The sequence below is a fragment of the Petromyzon marinus genome, chromosome 22, assembly GCF_048934315.1.
Source record: "Petromyzon marinus isolate PM22_M1 ecotype Great Lakes invasive population chromosome 22, UKy_Petmar_22M1.pri1.0, whole genome shotgun sequence".
Lineage (NCBI taxonomy): Eukaryota > Metazoa > Chordata > Hyperoartia > Petromyzontiformes > Petromyzontidae > Petromyzon > Petromyzon marinus.
The window spans coordinates 9,920,680-9,946,567 of record NC_133688.1 but is presented as its reverse complement, the minus strand read 5'-3'; the positions used below and the strand labels follow the sequence as shown (position 1 = coordinate 9,946,567).

General features: G+C 44.1%; 1 protein-coding gene across 1 annotated transcript in view; it reads right to left on the bottom strand.

The window, feature by feature from the left end:
• The window catches only part of LOC116945029 (peptidyl-prolyl cis-trans isomerase-like), a 28,624-nt gene extending 8,432 nt beyond the window's left edge, over positions 1 to 20,192 (bottom strand). The window contains exons 1-3 of the mRNA XM_032959096.2: positions 19,946 to 20,192; positions 11,478 to 11,508; positions 4,152 to 4,240 (exon numbers count right to left, since the gene is read on the bottom strand). Of these exons, the coding sequence (XP_032814987.1) occupies positions 4,152 to 4,240; positions 11,478 to 11,508; positions 19,946 to 20,014 (189 nt within the window). The 5' untranslated portion in view covers positions 20,015 to 20,192. The remainder of the gene's footprint in view (positions 1 to 4,151; positions 4,241 to 11,477; positions 11,509 to 19,945) is intronic.
• Between the last annotated feature and the right edge of the window lie 5,696 nt (positions 20,193 to 25,888).

Genomic DNA, 25,888 nt, shown 5'->3' with positions numbered 1-25,888 from the left:
CTACTCAATGTTGTGGCTCGGCTTTGTATTCGGGAATGGTGACTTCTGTCTGCAAAGTGAAGCAGGCACATCCCGCCAAACCGGCCAATATAGAAACAGTGTGGGTAGGGGTTTTTTTTTACAGAACATATCGTCGTGTAATTTACACAGAAACTAAAAATGTATCTGTGGACAAGTACACAGACAAATATGCCCCATATAGCCTGAAACTTTTGGGGCAAGGTCTGATAGCGAGTTCCTATGAAGGCCGGAGCGGCCAGCATCACGCCTTTGTCACCCCAAGTAGCGATGCTTACACATCGCAAAAGGTACTCATTTGGGGCTCAGTCGACTTACTGGAGACTTAAGGACTGGTTCAAAGACATACACACACACACATACCCTGCTTGGAGAAACAAAGACAAAGATCCCTCGTAGACTGTTGGGGCACGTGCTGTTAGCGAGCACCTACGAAGGCCGCAACGGAGTGGGTGGCCAGCACCACGCCCGGCCGCCTTTGTCTCCCCAGTGGCGATATTTACACACCGCACCAGGTACTCATTTTGAGGCTGGGTCGACCGAGGGGAGGCCCAGGACCAGTGCAGATAATCGTCGCTGGTGTTGGCCGTGAGAGGGAATCGAACTCGGGTGGCCAGGGTTCATAGTGCAGTGCGCTAACCACTACACTACCCCTCCCCATACACAATCATCCCCAACAGCCTAAATGATAAAAAAACACCTAAAGGCTGTCTGAGTTGGGATTCTGATTGATAAAAAAAACAGCAGCACGCTATGGAGAGCTATGATTCATAGCCAACGGTGCCCTCCGATGGGATCTGAAGGCACTTCTAGCCCAACAATTGCCGCACTGTACCCCTAAAGCCAAACCACAGCTCCAACGGTAGCTGTTTGCACATGTGTGTGGGGGGGGTACTTGAGCCATGGCCTGGCAAAGTTTGCTAAATTTATTTATCTATTTCTTTATTTAGCTATTATACAAGCTTTTGGCTATAGAGCAGTTGAGCCAACTCCTATGGTTCTTCCACGTACGATAATAATAATTGCAATTCTGCCCTTAGTCCAGGAAAGCCTAGGCGAGTTCCCGAGTCAAATTCGTTCTTTCATATTTCCGCACGTGGTCTTAAAGCCCACACCTGTCAACCCCTTATCAGTGACCTAACTTATTACAGACCAATTCAGACCTTATTGGTCACCCCGTGCCCTTATAAATCTCAACGTTCATCCTACAAAGTCCCATCACAAGAGAGAAACACAAACAAATAGACATTTTTTTGGCCGTATTGAAACGGCCGTACGCCGTATGGACCTGGATACTCAACGTCCCTGTACAAGACTACGGCTAAACCGTATGGGTTGACAGCTATGAAAATTCAGGTAACCCAGAGGGGAACAAACTCAGGGAACATTGTAGACCGCTCAAACACTGCACAGTCGGCGTGCGTATAAGGCATTTAAAGTAAAATTAAAATAAATCAGGCCTGCGTACAAAATATTGTCATCACCTGATGGCACTTTATCAACAACGCTTGACATCGCTTTTGCCTACATCATTAAAATAATAAAATACTGACGTTAAAATTATGTTTTTAATGGAACTTTGTATGAAAATACAATTCAATTAATGATATTCAGGATCACTAGAAATTGTGCATAAACAAAGATAATAGGCCAGATTTGGCTGTCGCCTGATGAAGCTAGTTGTAATTACTGGCGAAACGTCGTACTCAGTTTGTAAATGTTGTGGCTTGGCTCTCCAACACACCGGTGTGCTGTACGAGTGACGAATTGGCATGTTCTGTTTATGTGACAACCCTTACTAGTTGGCTGTTTCGGGTGGTGGCGGGTTTTAACGACACAACATTTATATATTTACGCGATCTAACCCAAAAAAGACCCTCTATTATGCATGAACAAAGAACCGAATAAAATCAAATAAAAAAATAGAAAATAATCTAATATCCAAAATAGGATACGAAAAAACCATCCCTACTTCACAGATATTGCAAACCTACTTGGCTGACTGCCCTCTACATGTAGAACCCCATTCCCCTGCAGGCTGGTGCTTCATGTCACCATGGAACTTGTCCATCATGAAGTTGACTTTACTCTCCTGGAGATGTGAGAATTCAGCAGTTGCATCGCACTTCATTCCTATGTGAAGGTTCTGTATGTGAATTGTATAGCAAAGTCTTGAGAGGGGGAAAAAGAAGACTAATTTCACATCGTGACAAAAAATAACCTGCCGAGTTGCATTGCTTTGATCATTTCCACCACCGATGGTGAGAAGTCACATCGGCATATTTGTTGTGAACAAATTGTTCGCATTGTGGTTCCATCAGACTGTTTAAGCGCTGATAATTGTTATGTTTGCTGATGCCATGCTCACTGTGTTCACTATGATCAACCACCAATCACTTTGTCTTCGAGGATCTGTAATCTCATTCAATTCCTACAAAAAAGTTCCGTGTTGTCTTTGTACATTCATCCCTTTTTAACTTTTCTTCGTCATGCTAATTGTGGTTATCGATGGCTCGTTTTGTTTGACCTTCTACTTCTCCTCCTACGTTCAGTTTCAATGTCCATAACAGTGCACCCTCAAAAAACACCCGTCACAATAAATTCGGGGATTTTTTTTTCACCTTAATTTGAATACATTTCATTTTCCGAGGATTAAAAACGAGTTGCTTTGACTGCCAATGGGACACTTGGAACATCTCAGGGCATGTGGGAATGTGTTGGCCCCCCTAGTGTGGGTAAAACGGTAACTTGAAGGGATCTTGGGAGTAGCTCTCTGACATCACCTTCCGTGGGCCATTCTCTAACACTCGGGAGTATTGACTGCACTATGAGGGTTCTGATTGCAAAATTATTGTCGTGCATTTTTTTTTTACAAATAGCGCCATTAGAATAAAACTGAGGGAAAAAAGGACGCTTTTAATCACATGAAAAAAAATTCACTAATATATGTATCGGGCTCTTAAGTGTTGGTGAAGCATCAGAGAAGACTGGGGCTGACCACCAGTTGATGCACCATATTCTCCAAAAGTCACGTGAATTAAAACATTAAAATGTATACATGCATGTTTAACTTCTTTTGCACCACACGTAGCTAAGCGTGCTGATCGGAGGTGCGGACATTCTAAAAATGGTTTAAATCACAACACGGTACACATTAAAAAAAAACTCATGAAGAATAACATACTGCTGTGCTTGGTCTTTACATTTAGCGTCGGGGTGGAGAATTATGTGCTTACTGAGGGCCAATTAGGACTTTCGCACAACCTTTGGCAGTGATAGCAGTAAACTAGCGCGATAACATTTAAAACCCAGCGTTACCACATCAAAGGTAGTACTCAATCGGAGCTGCTAAGACGCTTGCTGGGATGGATATGTATAGTTTGTGGGCCACATTAAAGTGGCAGCAGGCATTATGTGTGTGTGGGCCACATTTCAGATACAGCAAAAGTGCTGTAGGTTTCCCACCCTGATTGAATGGGAGACACAAACCAAAAAGACACAGCACTTATCTTGACTTTAAAGTCTCGGTCAAGTGCTCTCTAGCGAAGTTACCAAGATGTGACGCCTTTAAATTCTACAGTAAAGTCACTAAAGCACTCCTCATCGTGACTTTTGAAAGTGTTTTTTTTAAGACAACCCTTATCCTGAATACATCCACCTAAGCCGTGTGTTCTGGGCTGTCTCAAACTGGTTTTTATGTTTTTATTATACAACAACAAAGGCACTTTAAAAAGTCACGATGAGGAGTGATTTAGTGACTTTACTGTACTGCACATTAATATGAGTCACCCCTTCGTAACTTGACTGGGAAGCACCTAACCGCGACTTTAAAGTCCTATTTTAATCTCATTACACAAAGCTAACATCGTCTTGAAGATTCTTTGCTCGCGACAGCATCTCCTTTTCCGATTCACTTTTTCCCCCATTGGTGTGCGTTTGATTCTGCGAAAACTGATACGTTTTGAAAGCTCTCCCAAAAAAAGAACAGCCTTCATTTTTTTATTTAAATATTAAAATGTCATTATTTATAGAATAACATTTCCCAGTAGTGGCATATAGAGGCAGAAAGTGAAAATGTTTAAGTGTTTCTGGATGTGCACCAGCGGAACAAACTCCAGTTGTAGCCGTCTTACCTGGCACATGAACCCTGGAATGACACGGTGGAATTTAGACCCCTTGTACCCGAAGCCTTTTTCCCCGGTGCACAGAGCGCGGAAGTTTTCTATTTAAAAAAAAGGTGCAGAAAAAACAACACCCGCTTTCTCCAAATGCATCGATACGTTAGCAATTGTACACATGCCTCCAGATTCAGTGTACCGGGGCGGAATCCAGTCTCTGCTTCTTGGAGGAGCAAACAATTGTGAACATGGTAGAGTATTCTTTATCTAACTGAGTGAGAGATCATATGAACAATTATCTCCGCTTTTGAAGCTATGTAACTTCACTTATATAAACCAAATATAATAATGCCCTTATGCTCCATGGACTACTGGCTCATCATGATCCAGTTGGGAATTACTATGGCAGGAACCAGCCTGCCACCAAGTTGTGCAGTTTTACCAGATAGTAGTTACTTTATTGACCCTAGAGTGATGATGGTAGGGCTGTGAGCTAACATTGGCCATGATATGAAATCAACTGCATGTTTGCAGCCAGGTGCTGCCCCACCAATTGAGCCATATCCTGCTATATGACTAAATTGTTTGACATAAAGTAGTCATAATAATTATTATTATTATTTATCCAGGAAGGTCACACTGAGTCGTCAGACTCTTTCAGGAGGATTCAAATTTGGGCTTTTATTTTAAGATGTGTTCTGCCAATTAATCAGTGTTTATTGTACAAGTGGGAGGAAACCGGAGCACCTGGAGAAAAACCCACGCGTGCGAGGGTGCAACACTCGATACCCATACAGATGGACATGTGAAGAAAGTTTCACAACATTTGTGTGATCAACCAACCCACGCCTCCAGTGCTGTATTATAGGCCACGTGCATAGCCACCACTGCCTGGCTATATGCACCGGGGTATCCATAATAATACATTATACTGTCGTTATTTTTTAATTATAATTAGACAGTAGGTTTGACCTAACATTAACATGGCGGTGCGTTTTAACCATTAAAATACGCGCCATCCGCTTGAAAGTGGACTTTACAGATCCCGTGACGTCTTTCGCAAAAGAGCAGGCCAAATTTATATTTAATTTTAAAAAAATACCCGAAAATTACTCAATTAGGATGACATATAGCAATCATCATCGCGACGTTTCGGGCGCGACACAAGTGCCCGTCATCAGGTGGAAACAACCCCAGCAATAAACAAATTGCTGAAAATGGGCAAGAGGAGGCTACTTGTGACACGAGGCTATATATACGTAAGAGGGGGGGGGGGAAGGAGCCAGGGAGGAGAGAGAGAGGGGGTGAGGGTGTGGGGTAGGGGGAGTGGCGGAGTGCAAGCTCCACACAATGAGAAGTGGGACGTCCAACCCGAGCCCAAGCTCGACACATTGCCGGGGCTTGCAAGTGCAAGCTCCAACCCGAGCACATCACGTCCAATCCGAGCTCGATTACGACAAAATGCCGGTTCTGGGAAGTGAGAGGGACTGGAGGGTAGGAGGCTGAAGAAACTGGCGATGCGGATACGAAGGCAAACTATAAAGCAGTTAAGGTTTTACCTGGTTAATAACATCCTTCCAATGATTGCTCAATTCGTACCCATCTTCTCGGTTGAAGTTATGTCTATGTTTATATATCTGGATGGCTTCAGGAACAAACCTTTGGTAGTAGCCCAAAGGTTTGCAGAGCACCTTGTTCTCGGAAAAAAAACAATATCACGAGTGCCCACAGAGTTATAACAGTGGTCAGCCACGGCAGAAGAATTTGTCCTACCGTGTTTCAAATCTGACTTGTGCTCGCTAATGCGGTCAGATATAACAATCGCCACAAATACAACTCAGTTTGTAGACACCAGGGTACTGTAAGTCAGGAATGACATTCTTTACGGATGGGATCAGATCACGTATTTTTTATTATTATTTTATTATTATTATTTACCTACGTGACTTTACCGAAAGAACCAAAGAATATGGATCCTTGCAGTCACGAAAACTTCAAATCTAGAATCATCATCGCCCCACCACCGCCACTCTTGAAAAAGAGATTCGGTGAGACTTTCCTGGATTAAACAAGCGTAATAATAGTAAATAAAGGTCGCTAAAACTATAACCACGCGCACACTTTGTATGTATGTTGAACTTCTTTTGCACCGTACATAGCCAAGCGTGCTAATCGAAGGTGCGGGGGAAGTAAAAAAAGTAATCACAAAAAGCAGTTTTAAAGAAATAAGTTTTCAAACTTGCATAGCTCCAGTGCCTTCCTAATATCGGAAGGAAGAGCATTCCAGACGGCCGCAGAAACACATGTGAAAGTGTGCGATGCAGCGACCGTGTTTGTTCAATGGGCAGCCAAAAGTCGCTGCGAGGATGACCGGAGTTCATGTGATGATGGTTTATGTCCCTTGACGAGATCAGCAAGGTAATTGTGGTTCATTTGTGGCAAGCACTTTGTGTGTAACGAATGCGACCTTGTAATGTATATTATAATGTCGCACTTACAATGTACTTTGTAGTGTGAAACTATATCACCCGAATATCATCCCTTTAAACTCGGCGTGTATCTGCCAAGACATTGGCGACGCACACATCGCATGGATGTTCAAGACTCCCGGGTGTTCCACCAGCACCTCGGCCGTGATTGTTTTGAAGGCTTCTGTTCAAGATCACTCAAGCTTTTCGAGTCTTTTTTTAGCACAAGTTTCCCTATCTGTTACAGAACGTCGGCATTCAACCGCACAGCTTTAACGACTGTGAAAATTCAAACTGTTTAATAATCGATTATTCCTGTATGGGCGTTCTATATGTAGGGATGTAGGGGAGTTACTCCATTGTGTATATAGATTGTATTTTTTTAATGCGTTAGACGGTTAGAGCCCTAAGTCAGCTTACTGCTGGATAAATGCCTCCCCATGCCATGTTGATCACGGGGTTGTTTGACAATACTTCACTGTACTGGTCAATACGGATTGGCAATAGGGGGGCCAGGGGTCACCAGATTCAGAGCATAGTATTCCCACCCCTGTTCCACCACTCCATTCGTATTTAGATGGTCGTGTATTCACATTTACCCAGGATACAGTTTAGTATTGAGCTCCCGATTATGAGTGTGTGAGTTCCACTCCCAGCCAAGACCATCTGAGGCCCCTATTCTGGAGCAAATAATACGATCCCCACCAAGTGAACACCAACAGTGTTTGGACAGCATTCACTTGGTCCATGGAATATGGAAATTCCAGCTCTGACTCAGGGCCATGAATAGATGAGACTAATCCGATGCCCGTTTGAGCACAGACCGCTTGAATATCACTCCAGCACCATGATGGCGGGATGTTAACTACGTCGCCTGGAATACAGGCGGTCGATCCCGACCCTGATTCCTGTATATTTGGAGTTTGCGTGTTCTCCCTGTGGTCGCGTGGATATTTCTCCGGGTCCTCCAGTTTTTCCCTCCACATTTAGAAACGTGCGTTTAGAGTGTTTGGCTGCTATACATTTCCACGTGACAAGCCACTTCGTTGAGCTCTCATTTGTGGCCAGGTCGCTTCTGAAAAAGGGCTACATAGCTCATTGGGCCTTACCTGGTGAAATAAAAAAAAATGGTTTAATAGTTTATAGTTTCGTCTGATTTACTTACGCAATGCTTACATATCTGGGCTTTGGGCTATGAGAATGTGCGGCACGATGGGCCTCTCTCGTGAACGATGTCACAAGTTCTTTGACACGCAGTCCAAAGTGGGTGGCGTGCTGTGGTTAATGCGTATTGCGCATTTTAGCGCGAGGATTGAAAATGACTGACTGAGCCTTTTCACTGGCGCAGAAGTAGCTGCTCATTGGGCTATTGATAATAGAGTGCGCATACCAGAGGAAAATTCTACACGCCCCACATTGGCGTGCAAGCGTGGGCATAAACAAAGACAACAATCCCTCGTGTAGCCTTTTGCAAACTGTCAGTGCAAGGGCTGTTGGCGAGCACCTACGGAGGAGGCCCACAGGGCACGCGAGGTGGCCGGGGGCCAGCACCACACCCAGTCAATTTTGTCTCCCCCGATGCTGATGTTTGCACATCACGCCAGGTACTGATTTTCAGGCTGAGTCGACCTAGGGGAGGCCCAGGACTGGTTAAAATATTCGCCACTAACACCACCGCTCAGGGCATAAACACAAGGGGATAAAGATCGACATTTATCCTTATAGGCGATTGGGGCAAATGTGAGCACGTGTTATAGTTAACGTGGCACATGAAGGAGTCTTGTGCATGTCTGGCCACCAAGCCTCTCCAGTGAGAGCATTTACACAATGCACCGGGAGTTGAAATCAGGCCGAGTTGACCTAGGGGAAGTTCAGGCTAAATAAAAAAAAACTGCGACTTGCGTGCAATGCCAGGCATCGAACTTCCACTCTCAAATGAGCATTGGGTGTTGCCAATGGACGTTGGTGGACGGAAGCTAGCGGTGGAAATGTCTATATTGCTATGGAATAGGCCAGTCTCTCAATAGGACAACCAATGTGGATTTCCCTCGGGAATTTTAACTCAAGATCTTCTGATTGCGAGTGGAGTTGCCGAGATCAAAGATAGGGCCCTCACCATCACAACATTACACACACATCAACAAATATCTCCATACAGCCTATACAGAGTGTTGGTATAAGTGCTCTTAACGAGCACTCTGGGCCAGTGTAGTCAGCACGATGCCACGCTGTCTTTGTGCTTTAGCCCAGGGGTCAGCTACCTGTGGCTCCAGAGTCACATGCGGCTCTTTAGGGACTGCCTCGTGACGTTATTCAGATATTTTGCGGCTCTTTAAATATTGCGGGTTGGTTTTTTTTCCCCCCACCTAATTTGGAAAAAAATAAATACTCTTGTTATATTGGTTGCCGATCCCCGGCGTGTACACTCCCCATCAGGCCACATACTCTCGCTTTAAGGCTGAACCAACTTACAGGAGGGCCGCTACAGGTACTAAAAACACTTGCCGCCGATGTATTTCCATTTTCACAGGATATGAACACTGGGTGTGCCGGCCTCGCGGCGCAGCAAGCGCACGAACCCACTACGTCACCGCTCCTTACACGCACAGCCGCGCACACGCACGTGTGTGCGCGTGCGTGCGAGCGTGTGTCCCCAGGTCAAGGGTGTGGTGTCTCGGGCGGGTTGTCGTCTCGATGCCAGAAGGTGCGGCCGTTTACACTCCGGCTTTAATTATTTTTTTTATAAATGCCCTCCACGAGTTACAACACTGATCCCCCCCCCCTCCACCAAGCTCCGCTCACCTGATTTTTTAATTTAAAACCTGCAATGGCAAACAGGCGAGCGCGATATACTGTACTAAAACTGAAACAACAACAATAAGAGGCCTGCATATTCACTCCAGGTGGACTAGATAGCCAAGTAGTCGGTCATCGTGCTTGTATGGGAGGCAACCGGCACAGGCTTTAATGGCTCAGTTCCTGCGACGATCTGGACATTCAGATTCGAACAGAACTGGGGGCATTAAAGTCCCGGCAACGTCAGTCGCGACCGTGCGGCTTTTTATATGGTCCGAGTTTGCGCGCTGGTTGCAAAATCTGGCTGCGGTGACAGTTACGTAATCTTTCGGCTCACGAGTTATAAGAACAGCACTCACCCCTGACCCTGGTACGTCGCTGCACTTAATATAATTCAGAAGGCATCACTTTGGTTAAAGCTAACGCATGGCACAAGCAACGAAGTGAAAATTAGATATTTCAATACTGTGCGGTGTAATTGTACTGTGTTTAAATTTTGATTTAAAGCTGTCGTGACTGCAGGGATTCATATTCTTGGTTCTTTCGGTAAAGTCACGTAGAAGGAAAATAAAAACAATAAAACATAAAAATATGTTTTATTTGTATTATTGTATTATTTCCCTTCTACGTGACTTTACCGAAAGAACCAAGAATATGTACTGTGTTTGGTGTTTGAGACTGTCCTGATTTCTCACCTGAGTTCTAAACAAAATAACCTTGAACTTGTTTGGGGTCACGTGCCACTGTGGTGGTCATCGTCGTCGTCATCGTTATCATCATCACGATCTATAGATAGCCTGTAGGTATCCACTGCACATTTCATCACTGTGATGGAAGGTTGCAAATTCTAATTCTGGTTGGACATTGTTGACTCAGCCCATCATCCATTTGGAGTCAATCGAGTACAATGAGGACTTCATTGTACAAAGTAAATCGCATCGATGGCAGCATCCCAAATTTCGCTAGGACAATGATACTTTGACATATATATATGGCATCATAATGAACGGGCAGTACGCACAGAATTTGGGGTAGATGTTACTCGTGAACACGCATTTGGTAGCACGTTATGTTCATGATACCGTCACGCCTGTTACTCATCTTGAGCCGAGTTGCCCGAGTGGATACCCAGACCAAATTTAGATACCAATTACAACTGGTAGTTTACTGGGCAGAGAATCGAACTTGCTATGCCAAAGCTCCAAATACGACACTACCGACACACGCAGATCCCCATGTGGACTGCAGGCCAATGCTTTAAGGTGCTGTTAGCGCCTGCAGAGCCACAATAACTCACACACGAGAGTGATACAGCCCGCAACACGCATGCATTGCCACTTGGCCTGTTTACTACTGGCGTTGACTGCAACAGGTGCTCAGTGGGCTTTGCCTGCTAAGATAAAAACTAATAATGTAGTTTTATTTGTATATGTTTAAGTTATTTGTTTACCTTTCCTATACTTTGCACTCCTGTCGTGATTTTTGTATTGTTTGTTGACGTTGTAACGTTCTTAACCGCCCCTACTGGACATCTGTGAAAAAGAGCTTTGTAGCTCATCGGTTTCCTCCTGTAAAAATACAATTCTGATTCTGAAGTACTCACTTTAGGCTGAATCAACCTAGAGGAGGGCCGGACCAAGTACAGGTACCAATTGCCACTGGTGTGCGTGGCCAAGATCGCCGCGTTGGCGAGATGTTGACTACCTCGCCCAATTTGCAGCAGGCCGTGGGTTCGATCCCGACCCTGACGCTCGTACATTTGGAATCTGCGTGTTCTCACTCCCCGTAATCGTGTAGATTTTTCTCCAGGTCTTCCTTTAGTTTTCCCCTCCACATTTAGAAACACGCGTTTAGAGTTTTTGGCTGCTTTAAATGTCCACGTGATAATGTCCCTTCACTGAGCTATCATTTGTGGCCAGGCCGCGTCGGAAAAAGGGCTGTATAGCTCAGTGGGCCTTACCTGCTGAAATAAAAAAAATAGGTCAGTAGTTTAGAACCCCCCGGTTACTAGTGTGGTCGTGCAGCACTACATTCACACACTCACAGACCTGATGTGCAATGTGGGACCGCTCCTTACCTGCAGTCTTGGGCACGATATCAGCTCGCAGCTGCAAAGCAACGGGAGAAGAAAGCGAAACATTAATCAAATGATAACTACACGAGCACACGTCTGCTTTTACAAATCACGCTACATTTTCAATGTAACGTTTACAAAAACATATATGCACTGTTACAGCCCCTAATATGCAACACTGTATACAAAGTCAGTACAAAATATACGGTTTTACTGTGTGTACAGTTGCACCAGTGATCCCAACATTGACGATTTAAATCATAATAGAGAGGGGTTTTTTTTAGGTTAGATCGCGTAAATATATAAATGTGTCATTAAAACCCGCCACCACCCGACACAGCCAACTAGTAAGGGTTGTCACGTAAACAGAACGTGGCCAAATCGTTACTAGTCCAGCACACCGGTGTGTTGGAGAGCCAAGCCACAACAAATCTGGCTGTCGCCTGGTGAAGCTAGTTGTATTTAATGGTGAAACGTCGAACTCGGATTGTAAATGTTGTACAACCCTTACTAGTTGGCTGTGTCGGGTGGTGGCGGTTTTAGCGACACATTTTTATATTTATTCGATCTAACCCAAAAAACATCTATTATGGATTATTTAAATCATACTTGGAATAGGTAGCAGACTAGAATTAGATTGCATAATGATTACAATTATTATTCGTGCCTGCACGTGTAAACACGCACCAATCATACAAATGACACATATCACTCTGTTGTTCCCAATCTGTTAATATTGATGTTTAATCCAGATATGTGCCACGTGACGTATTGTGTATGTGTGTGTTGAACTTCTTTCGCACCCTACCTAGACAACCGTGCTAAATCGGAGGTGCTTATGCAGACAGCTGCCAATATATAAATTCGGTTTTTTAACGACACATTTCTGAAATACATAAAAAATCTCCATGTGTGCCATGGAGTATATTAGAGTATACAAATGAAACGAATAAACATGATGTTTTTATGATACCAAAAATAATTAACTGTGCATGAGCTCCATTAAGGTTTGAGGGATGCCACACCCCTGGGTTCCTTGCTCACAATACAGTGTGGATTATTTTTTTTTCCAAATGTATTTGATTTTAAACTTAAACAAATTCCCGTTTAAGAGTAAGAGCGGGGAGCGGCGTGAGGCGCCGTTGTGGCCAAATCATTGAGCAAAATCAATAACAACATGTAGTCAATGCCAACGATTCATTCGTGGTTCGAGATTCTCACGCAATGGGCCCTTTATTTGGTTGGCTTTGCGCCGCTTTTATTTCAGTCAGCTTTTATTGTATTACAGCGCCCCCAAACACGCCCAGCCGAAGTTCATTCCTTTTTCAGAGAGCCTCTTGCGCGCGCGCACACACACACAGTGCAATGTTGGCCAGGTGGCTGTGAAACAGAAGCATCGGACAGCACTTGCCTCGTGTGCTGCCTCTCGGGCAAGAGAGTGGTGGAAACTCCGCGCACGTGTCACGTGTCAAGAGGTCAGTGCCTCCACGTGTCATTTCCATCAAAGCAGTGCTCGTTTAGCGACGCTGGAGGGATGACGAGTCGTCGGAGTCGACCGTGAAAGCCACAATTTTAACTCTCAAGCCTCCCTGACTTGTAGCGGCTTCAAAATATCCGCCTGCCGCTGAGTTTTCGTTGCGGCCTTTGCTCGGTCTCTATTCGGAGCCACGACAATGGCGTGTGCATAATCCCACTCCCGCGGGGACACTTTTTAGCAAACGAATAGAACGCTCCCACCGTGTTGCGCCGTTTCTCAACACTGCCAGCTGCGACTCGCTGAACACCTTTCTTGCACTGTGCTGATAAACGTCCAGGTGTACAATGGCAGCGTCGCAAATATAACAGGTTTACCTTGCCTTGCAAGGTTTACCGTGCACAGTATTTATTTGCAGATTCAATGTGTATGCGGTAGGCGCGTCATCATTCGTTCATTCAAGCATTCCATTGATTTTTTGGGGTAAAAACTCGCCCCCCCCCTACTAAACAAGGCATGGCAATACATTACAGTGTTAATTAAACAAAGGTAGTCCTACCTATACAATCAAGACACATATAAAAAATATATATATTACAAAGCGGGGACATACTCAAGGGAAACGCTCAAATTAAAAAAATGAGATCTTGCAGTTTCCCGAACTCCTCGGTGCTCGGAGCCAATCTGAGGGCCAGTGGAAGAGAGTTTCACATCTTAAGCGCCACACCCGAGAAGGCCCTCTACGTTTACACCAATTGTCACAGATCACAGGCACGATTCAGGGATCAATGAGGGAGATCTCTAGAGGGGATCTCTAGAGGGGATCTCCAAATGGAGATCTCTATAGGAAGATCTGCCACAGAGCCACCCTGTGGGTATGCATCCCATAGAGTGGCTCTGTGGCAGAGCGCTCGGCTCACAATGGAAAGTTTGTGAGTTCAAATTGCGGTCAGGAGGTACATCAGTGAAATCATCCCTCTGGGATTCACCAAGTACAATTTTTTGCGGGACGCTAACAAGTGAGTGTCCAATGGGGAGACTTGTCTCCTCTGGTGATCTCCTCTGTCCACCGCTGACTCTGTGCCAGCATCGGAGATGAGCACTGCTCAATGTCAGTTGTTTTAGCGTGAATGAAACAAGGAATTGAACACAACTCGCAAGTCTCATCGCAGAGTCGGGGCTCTAACCACTGCACCATTACTCACCCCAACATACAAGAAGCATTGTGATGGGGTTTTTTTTTAATCATGGAGGCATATTCTCTTTATTTCGATGACACCACTGCGAGCAGTTACCACTCACGTTTATGTCCAATAACTATCGAATACATGATCAGTTTTGTGAAACTTGCCAATGCACGACTAAAGTCCAAATGACATTAAACCCTTCGGAAGTATGGATATGTAACCAAGAACAATTATGTAACTTTCAAATTGCAAGAAGTAATGTAGATAATCATGCTCCTAGGTTCTCTTATTCAAGATGAAGTATCGATGATAAAGAAACAAACAATAAACTTGCCACGTGCAGTCCAGTACCAAATGTTCTCTCTGCTCCCACAATTTTACGTATTAACTATTTATATTTATTTGGAATTGTCCCAGGGAAGCCAAGTAAGCGAGAAACTGCCTTTGATGTCTGTTCAATGGCTCTAAGTTGTTTTTCTTTTTCCACATTTCACTCACGTGCGTCCAATATGCAACGTTCGCGACCACTGGCAGAGATTCCACCCCTAGCCGGTGTGGGCAGACAAAGCGAGCCGCGTTTGTGCATCACGCAACAACCGGGCGGGCACGCATCGCATCAGTTTGCAAACTCAGACTAAAAAAAATAGCTTCGCGAAGCGAAGAGGGTCTTTGGCAAGAATCCACCCAGACGCTGGGCCACGTCCCAAGCCATGGCGGAGGGGCGGTTACCGCCCGCGCTTCTGAAGACAAATGGCATCGACTGCAACTCTATTTGTGTGTCACTCACGGACGTTTCATAACCAGGGGGCAATTAATGCAAACAACGTATCTACGGGACCTTTTATGCCAGTGTAAAAACGATGGGGGGGTGGAAATTAGAATTGGCTTTTTGCCTTCTCTGACAACAGAGCAGGCGTGAATGTATTAAAACGCAACTGCAGGCAATGCAAAAACGATGCTTTAGATTTTTATTACGTTTTCTTTACCAGGTGGTAGGGAGCAGAGAGGCGGTGCTGCTGCTGCTGTGGTTAAAACTCTCAACTGAAAAACTGGAAGACGGCGAGTTAAAATCCTGGTTGAACTCATCATTCCTCCGGGGTTAATAAAATTACTACCACTTTGATGGAAGTCAGTAGCGGTTGTTTTTTGGATAAACTTTCCCCAGACATAGGAATTTGTAGTTTCACCCAAGGAGATGAGCAACGCTCCACCCCATAAAACGGATGATTCGGAATTTTTTTCATCCCAAATAAATAAATTAAACTAATTTAACATTTAGGCTAATCGAGCAAACAAATCTGTGCACACGTGGCAGAAAATAATCACGAAATAATATAAATTATTGTGTAAATATGAAACAAACAACAATCGGTTTGTGACAATTAAATTACATATGGTTGTGAATTATTACCTAAACGGAACTATTTTAAATTTTACCAGGTAAGGCCCACTGAGCTATATAACTCTTTTTCAGAAGTGACCTGGCCACAAATGATAGCTGGACGAAGTGGTTTATCAGGTGGAAATTTATAGCAGCCAAATACCCTAAACGCGTGTTTCTAAATGTGGATAGAAAAACCGAAGAGCCTGGAGAGAGAATCCACGCGGCCACGGGAAGAGAGACACGCAAACTCCAAATATACAGCAGGCGTCAGGGTCAGGATCGAACCCACGAACCTCCTGTACACCAGGCGAGGTAGTTAACATCTCATAGCCATCGTGATGATGATGAGAGAGAGAGACACGCAAACTCCAAATATACAGCAGGCGTCAGGGTCAGGATCGAACCCACGAACCTCCTGTACACCAGGCGAGGTAGTTAACATCTCATAGCCATCGTGATGATGATGAGAGAGAGAGACACGCAAACTACAAATATACAGCAGGCGTCAGGGTCAGGATCGAACCCACGAACCTCCTGTACACCAGGCGAGGTAGTTAACATCTCATAGCCATCGTGATGATGAAAGAGAGAGACACGCAAACTCCAAATATACAGCAGGCGTCAGGGTCAGGATCGAACCCACGAACCTCCTGTACACCAGGCGAGGTAGTTAACATCTCATAGCCATAGTGATGATGATGAGAGAGAGAGACACGCAAACTCCAAATATACAGCAGGCGTCAGGGTCAGGATCGAACCCACGAACCTCCTGTACACCAGGCGAGGTAGTTAACATCTCATAGCCATCGTGATGATGAAAGAGAGAGACACGCAAACTCCAAATATACAGCAGGCGTCAGGGTCAGGATCGAACCCACGAACCTCCTGTACACCAGGCGAGGTAGTTAACATCTCATAGCCATAGTGATGATGATGAGAGAGAGAGACACGCAAACTCCAAATATACAGCAGGCGTCAGGGTCAGGATCGAACCCACGAACCTCCTGTACACCAGGCGAGGTAGTTAACATCTCATAGCCATAGTGATGATGATGAGAGAGAGAGACACGCAAACTCCAAATATACAGCAGGCGTCAGGGTCAGGATCGAACCCACGAACCTCCTGTACACCAGGCGAGGTAGTTAACATCTCATAGCCATCGTGATGATGATGAGAGAGAGAGACACGCAAACTCCAAATATACAGCAGGCGTCACGGTCAGGATCGAACCCACGAACCTCCTGTACACCAGGCGAGGTAGTTAACATCTCATAGCCATCGTGATGATGATGAGAGAGAGAGACACGCAAACTCCAAATATACAGCAGGCGTCACGGTCAGGATCGAACCCACGAACCTCCTGTACACCAGGCGAGGTAGTTAACATCTCATAGCCATCGTGATGATGATGAGAGAGAGAGACACGCAAACTCCAAATATACAGCAGGCGTCAGGGTCAGGATCGAACCCACGAACCTCCTGTATACCAGGCGAGGGAGTTAACATCTCTTAGCCACCGTGGCACACACTGCAATATTTTTTTAAGCCAAGTGCAGACTTGTCTCTTTCACAAGAGAAATGCACGCAATGTCATGGGTTGAGTACTGTATAATATTGTATTGCAAAATGTGAATGAAAATGCATTGTTTATTTGAATATGATTTAACGGTACTGTATTTAATTGTTACTTTCATTATAATACAGGACACATTTTGAACACATTAATTTACGAAAAGTTATTAAATGGAGGTGAAACACGTGGCGTGGACTCAACGAACTAGGTTAGGTTTAATGTGGCACAGAATAAAACGTATTGGGGAATGCATACACACTTTTCGATGGGGACCTGTCTACACCAAAGAAACCTGGTTACAGAAACAAACAGGAACTAAACAAAGCTAAATGAACGGTACATGATGACTTTAGAACCAGCACAAAAAAATGTAAACTAACAGAACGCATCGCATGTACAACATTCATAGCATAGAGTCAGGAAAGTACGTACACTTGGAAGAAAATCAGCGGTCCAAAAGTCACCTGAGTTTGATTCCCAGCCACGGCTAAAATAAGTGGTGCGTGACATCCGAACCAAATCCTATTTGCCTTCCCTTCGTCAACCCGCACTTGACCAGAGTGGTGAAGTATGGTCAAAAACCACTTAATGACCGACATGGTAATGGGAGGCTTTTATCCAGCAGTAGATTGAAAGGTCTTGAAAAATGTTTCAAATCCATTGTATCCCGTCTATAAACACTTGTAATATATCGTTAACCTTTAGACTGATTTGCAAAATTAACTAGACACACAGTGGACACATGGCTTAAGATTCGATACAAATAATATTTTTGTCAGTATTTTTTCCTTCATAGCCAGGTGCAGGTGAAAGACTTCCACAGTTGAAATTTGACATACAAATTGGAAATTTGAGATACACCCATTACCAACTGTACAAAGGTGAGGCATCCTTCGGGTTCATTGTCATTGGTTTGAGGCTCAAACAACCAGTGTAAAGGCCAACGCGAAGGTGCCGTGGATATGCATTGTAAGCTTTACACATTTTCTGCTACTGCCGAACTAGTTGCGAATTTGAGACAAATCACGTACAGCGACCAAAATAGTTTTATTTTAGAAGACCCAAAGTCACCGTTCTTGTTCTTAGTTGGCATGTGTGACGGGCATTGTTAAAAAGACCTCTATAGATCATCAGATTTCTCCGGTATATATTCTGATTCTTTGTTTTTATTCCCTGACAATACAATTAATTTAATTGTGCTCGCGATAAGTGATTACTTTCACTTTTTGATAATTATAACGCTGGTACACTTTACGCGATCTAACCCAACAACCTTTATTATACTCTTATATAAGCGCACAACTTTATCTGTGATGAACGCTGCACACTTTCCGTCGTTTTCATGCAGGGGGCGCTGTAAACCTAAACGCGCCCCCTGCATGAACGACGTTAGGCTCAGGGACAGACGTTCGGTTACGTTGGAATCGATCTGCAGACGGCGGTCTTCTCGCACGGCCAGCAGCTCCACGTCGCCTTATCTCGAGCCCTCAATCCCAAACAGGTGAAAGTCCCGCATCGAACCGAACCCCCGGCAAGGCCATCATCTACTTAACGACGAGAGAAAATTCACACGAAATGTCGTTTTCAATTAAGTCCTCCAGATGTAAAATGATATGGGGTTTTAATGAAGAAATACAATTATCCAATTCAAAATATAATACAATTCAAAGATGTTTAATTTAAAAAAAACTTCAAAACGGAGCATCGGGTGCTTGTGTGAATGCGTCGTTCGTGTGCAATTTTTTTCGTGGCTTTCCTGGCCGAAGGCTGTAAATGGTTGTGAGGGGCACCGCAGGCGCCCCCAAACAACTCCCAGTGACTAATATTGGTCGTGAAAGCCTACGTCTTCAATTGACTGGCAGATTTAGACACAGTGAGAGAACTCACTCATTGTTTTTTTCGGTAAAGTCACGTATGTAGAAATACAATAAAACTATATGAAAACAAAACAATCACGACGTTGCGATCACAACACAAGCGATCTTCATCAGGTGTCAAGAACAAATCATGGAGGTAAATACAACAAAAAATGAGAGACGAGAATTCAACAAATTCTCAACAAATTCTCGTCTTTCATCTTTTTGTTGTATTTACCTCCATGATTTGTTCTTGATACCTGATGAAGATCGCTTGTGTTGTGATCGAAACGTCGTGATTGTTTTGTTTTAATATAATTTTATTGTATTTCTACATATGTGACTTTACCGAAAAAAGCAATGAGTAATTTTATGCAGTCACGAAAGCTTTAATACTTTATTGACAGTGAGATAATTTTTTTGTTAAACATTGCAGTGATTAGCAAATTGCGCATATTGTGCAAGTCCACCAATGCGTTGGCCGCTTAATAAATACTACGGTACGTACAAGTTTGAAAAAGCCACATAATTCCTGGGACAATCCCTGGTCAAATATGAGAATACAGTAAAAAAAAGATCTGCACTGATTATAGAACTCGCGATTGCCTGTTAGGTTCTGTGTTGATGTCAACTTGATCATCGCACCTGGTCCTCATTTTAAGTTGAGTCAACCTTGAAGGTCCACTCCACGTTCAGTGGCAGGCGCCTGTCACCAATTGCCACATGGTGTTGCGCATCATGACCAGGCATCAAACCCAAGTTATTGTGATTACAGGCAAGTGCAAAAAAAAAAACACGCGACAGCCCGCACAGACCTAAGAACATGTACCGTATACGAACCTAGCCCGTGTAATGCATTGGTCAAATGTTGTCAAGGCTGGGCAAACCTGGCACAAAACATGCTCCCATGGCAGTATGTGCACCGGGAAGATAGGAACAACAAAAAAAACTCAGGTGCGCATTCTGTACATCTTCAACAAAACCTTTGGTCGTTACCTCCATGACGAGACGGCCCAGCGCCTCGCCATCGGCAGTCAGTTCGAAAAACACTTGTGGCTTTGCCATTCTCACTTTTCTTTATCTCACTCCGAAACTAATTATGAATTAATGGTGCTGCCGTGCCCTCCCTTGTCCTCCCTTGCCAGTCGTTGCAGCCCCAGCGATCGATGAAGGTGGTGGGACAGCGTGTGAGCTGCGCGCCTTTTATACACACGGAGACCGCATTGTGCAGTCATCCTACGCCACGCAAAAGAGTACGCCAGATATTGTGGGTCTTATGTAAGAATGTTGTTGCGGCTGTTGGACTATTTCCCCCCCCGCCCCCCATGCCGCTACTTGCTAATCTCACTGCCATCCACTGCTGCCCTACGCGTGTCCGTACGAATTTATTCGCAATGCCCGGAAACTATCCCGCTCGCCTTGCCAAACATCTTCATCTACAACTCACCTGGCATCTTGTCCATCGTAAGTGACACCTGGGCTTCAAGTTACCCGCTTCGCATCTGCATTGCCTTCTCACGACCATGCGCCGCGACTCATTCATTCATTTCATTTATTTAAACCAGGTGAGTTCTATAATAGAGGGGTTTTTTGGGGGTTAGATCGCGTAAATATAAATGTGTCGTTAACCCCCCCCCCCTCCACCACCTGACACACATCAATTAGTAAGGTTTGTCACGTATACGGAACATGCCAATTTGTTGCTAGTACATACCAATTCGTTACTAGGTAAGATCTCATCGACTTTAATGGCTTGCCATGGTACGGGCACTTTAGAAGTTGTCATTATTATGTTGTTTCGAGTCCATTTTTTGACGGGACATTTGGGTTACATGGCAAAACAGAGAGGTAAAAGGCTATTGCGTAACATTCAACGTTTAACGTAAGGTGGAATAAACAAAGCTGACACCAAACACAAGGGCGAACGAACAGAGAGCGGAATACGGCAACACCAAATGAGGTCGAAACAAAGATCCAAATCTGTTGCACTCAATTTTTTTCCAAGCAATTCATCCAGTTACAGCACGTCCTAGTCGACCGGTGGAGAAGGAACGGGCGTGAATATTGTTGCGGGTTACATGGAGCGTCGTGGACATTTATCATTTTAAAAACAAACGTATCATCATTGCCCCATGCCGTAACGCACCACCAGCCTACGAATCATCCTCCTCATAACCCCACAGGGACGTCACGGCCAAGGCCCTCACTACCGCACGCAGTGGGACACCAGCCATCCCGCCGACGTTAATGTTCAGAAGAAAGTTCAGAAGTTTCGATTTAAAGCTTTCGTGACTGCAATGATTCATCTTCTTTGGTTCTTTCCGTAAAGTCACGTAGAATGAGAATAAAATAATAAATTGATAAAATAAAATAACGCAATAATATTCTCACGACGTTTCGGCCACAACACAAGCGGCCTTCATCAGGTGAAGGGACGAGACTGTCTGGTAGGACAGCGCTGTCCTCCAGACATAATTTTATTGTGTTATTTTATTTTATCAATTTATTATTTTATTCTCATTCTACGTGACTTTACCGAAAGAACCAAAGAAGAAAGAAAAAGTTCAGAAGTTTAAGTGCCCGAGTAAATGCCACTGAGAGCTAAGAAGCCCATTTTCTTTCTTTTCAAAGGCGACTCGGCCTGACTCACGCATTCACACCATACGCTAGACCACGCGACAAAATGCCTCGCCACCATTAGCCAGGATTAAGCCACTGCTGGATGAGGGCCTTCTCCAAGATGTTGCCGTCTCTCGTCATCTCACGATCTAGTAATAATAATCCACTCGGCGCCTACATTGCTTCGTCTCAATTGACTTACTATCGGGTGCGTCCACATGATTTGGCTGCCACCCCGATAATTTCTTGACCATTTAACATCAAACTTACTGGCGGCGTGTCCGGATGATGTTGAGTAAAAGTGATAATGAACAATAAATATGAATCATGAAAATAGCTTACATCCCTCCATGTTCATTTTTAGGGAACAAGTTACCCCTGCAGTAGTAATGTGTGAATACTTGACACTGGGTGAATGCCACTGATGGAGATGAGAATGTTTTTTTCATATATATAATATTTTTATGTGCAGAGAGTCCTTTGCCTGTATGATCGGCAGTTGCTCAGCATTGATTCAAGCGAGCCTGACTGCTCATGAGACTTCGTGACGAAATCGGTCCAGTGTTTGCTTGTACTGAACCAATCTCTCTGTATGTGTGGCAAACTTCTGTCGCACCGTACGTATCCAACCGTGAAAATCGTAGGTGCGGGGGAAAGGACAACACACTAAACAGACACAAAACTGTTTAAAAAACGAGTTTTCAAAGTAGTTTTTTTTCATTGCATAGCTCCAGTGGCTTCCGAATATATATCAGAAGGAAGAGCGTTTCAGACGGGCGCAGAAGCGCCTCTCAATGTGTATACCTGTGAAGAAGGATCATTGGCCAAAACGTCGCCTTTCATGTTTGTTTTTTCTGTTAAGGCTGTTGTTCTTGTGCACCATTTCCAGCTCAATATCGTCAAATATTCGGTTCAATATGTCAATGGTGCTATCTGCTGTCCGCAAGACTCAGCAGGCGTGATGTGCACGCGCCACATCGATTCGCCCCGCACATTGACATGTTTCCCAGGCGTGAGAGTTGTCTCCTCTCAATTGTCCGGGGCAACGGGGTGGCCCCGCATTAAACACAATAAGGATAATGCGAAACATTTACATTAGACGAGACGGACATATTTAGTGCTCACTGACAAAAAATGAGGGTTAAGATGTGGAATGCGTCGTGTTTTTTGTTGCTTATTAAAGTAATCTGATTACTTGTCGACGTAATGATAACACTGCGTAGCGCATTTTTACTTTCTGTTCCTGGGTAGTAAGTGTTATTTCCTAATTGCTTATGTCTCAAAAGTACAGAAAATGGCTATTATTCCCCACAAATCTTGACTTAAAGCTTTCGTGACTGCAGAAATTCATATTCTTTGGGTTTTTCGGTAAAGTCACGTAGATAGGTTCAAAGAAAATAACAAAAAAACTACGACGTTTCGATCGCAACACAAGCCCCAACGGTTGGAAAATAACCATCTGAGGACCCAATCAAAACCATCACCTTGCCATACATAGCAGGAGTCACCAAAGATATTTAATCGCCTCTACGGGGAGGGTTTCCACAGAACTGTTAGATCTTTTAACAAACTTCGAGACAAGAAGGCTCACCTGATCGAGTCGCTCACTTTTCTGAAGAGATGCCGCGACACTAAGGTAATATCAATCGCTTTGACATTGACATCTGCTGCTGTCATTTCTCCCAATGCTAAACGGATTTTGTTCAGGGCCGGCCTAGCCCTTATCTCAGAGAGAATAAGATTGCTCCAATTTGAACTAGACAATTTAGACAAGACTCTCCTGAAATCACACTTAACATTGACATAAAACATGTCTACATCTGATTGGGAACATGTAGATAACATGACAGCCTCTTCAGCTGCCTCAATGTCAGCTAAATGCAAAGATAATCTGATTTCCAAGTTCAACCTCCTTTCCAAGAAGAAGCCAAATCCACACGTTAAAAAGTTAGACGTTGACTAGATTGTTATCAGAGTAACAGTCTAATTTCCGACAGTCTAAAATGGGTTCTAGCTAAAGGATTGAATTTTGCAGTCACCCCTAAACACATCCCATTTGATGATATCATTGTCCAGGTCGACGTAGCCCTTAAGGGTTTGGGACACATTACTGCGGACGTGGCAAGACCAGAAATCACTGCAATCCTTAAAAACGCTAAGACACCTATTAGCAATGCCACAGTCATCATGGACAAAACCACATACAATAACAACATTCAGGACCTACTTAATGATGGTAGCTATACCAAAATTAAAAGAGATCCCACCAACCGCCTCGTTACGAAAACCAACAACATCACTGATTCGACATCTTTAAACGAACCAACCAAGCGGTTTTCCTTAAAACCCTCTGTTGCTAGACCACCCAGATTGTATGGCTTACCAAAAACCATAAAGAAGGTACACCACTTCGTCCACCGTCTCCACCATTGACTCACCCACCTACAAACTGGCCCGATTTCTGTCTGAGATCTTACAACCATTCACTGGTAAAACCACCTCAGCTGTACTTAACTCAGCTCACTTGGTATCGTTAATTAAGGACATCTCACTATGTCCAGGTGATTTGCTCGTTAGTTTCGATGTAGTTTTTTTTGTTTACCAAAGTCCCTGTACCTGACCCCATTGCAATCATTGAACATTTGGTTCAACAAGGACTGAATGCCGATGTACCTGCCTCACCAACACTTACTTCACCTGGAATGAAACGTTCTACAAACAAGTTGAATGTACCCCAATGGGTTCTCTGTTATCTCCAGTTGTAGCCAATGTTTTCACGGACAATTTTGAGAGAGATGCCATCCAGGCATCCACTCTACGTCCGTCCTTGTGCAAGAGGTACGTAAATGACACGTTCGTCATCTGGCCACATGGCCTACCAGCTCTGAACCAATTGCTCAACCACATCAATTCCATACACCCAGCCATCAAATTCACCATGGAGGTGGAAACGGATGGCAAGTTACCATTATTGGATGTTTTAATCAAAAAGAGACCAGATGGCTCTATGGGACACTGTCTACAGGAAAGCCACCCATACTGATGCCTACCTATAACCTCCACCACCATCCATCCCAGAAGAATTCCCTCATCAAAACTCTACACCATAGAGCTCGATGTATTTCCGACCATCATCACCTAGCCAGTGAACTGGAACACGTACACCAAGCTCTCAAGATGAATGCATATTCAGACTACACAATCCATAAAGCTATCACCCCAACGGTTGGGAAAGAATCATCTGAGGACCCATTCAAAACCATCACCTTGTCATACATAGCAGGAGTCACCAAAAATATTTCCAAAATCATGAGCAAACAAGATCCAGGTTCGATTTAACAGAACGTAAAATTCGTGATCTGATCCCATTTGTGAAGGATGTGATTCCTGACATGCAATACCCCGGCGTCTACAAACTAAGCTGTGTCTGCGGCAGTAGTTACATCGGGGAAACTATGCGACACGTCTCAGACCGTGTTCGTGAATATAAGGCAGATCTGAAACACGGGAGGACCAATACCTCGGCCGTGGCTGATCATTGCTTTAATGCGGTGGGCTCACACGAAATTGATTTATCTAAGATGTAGGAACTTTGCAAACCCACTGGCTATCAACAAAGATTCGTTCATGAAGCCAACCATAAATATAGACACAGACACAATTTCAACCGAGAAGATGGGTACAAACTGAACAATCATTGGAAGTACGTTATCAACCAGTTTAAATCGTAACTGGCTGCGATGTTCCCATCCTACCTTCTGATGTTAGTTGTCATTTTCGGCTCTGATTTTACATTACAGGTACAAAGAATTCTCGCACTAACACAGCCACCTCGCGCGCCGACGTGGCCGCAGCTCTGCGATCTTACATTCACATGCTAATCTCTCACATTGACATAGCCGCTGCATTGGCAGTAGTCCGGCATTGTCAATGTTGCTGCATTGGCAGTGGAACACTGCCCATGACCCCTTGACCCCTGGTTGCTGCTGATACACTGGGCCAAGCCAATCCCCAAAACTTTATAAACATTTTGCCTTCAGAGGCTAACTCCTTTGCCTGATGACGACCGCTTGTGTTGCGATCGAAACGTCATAGTTTTTTGTTATTTTCTTTGAACCTATCTACGTGACTTTACCGAAAGACCCAAAGAATATGCATTCCCCACAAACTTTGCTTTTGTGACGAGGACAGTGATATTTTGAAATTGACCTCTTTTCCAGAACATTCCAGATAGATTCAGTCTAGTAAACTTGGAGTAACTTCAAGAACATTCTAGAACTTTACAGTAAAATAAATATTAGCATAAATACAGGGGACTTA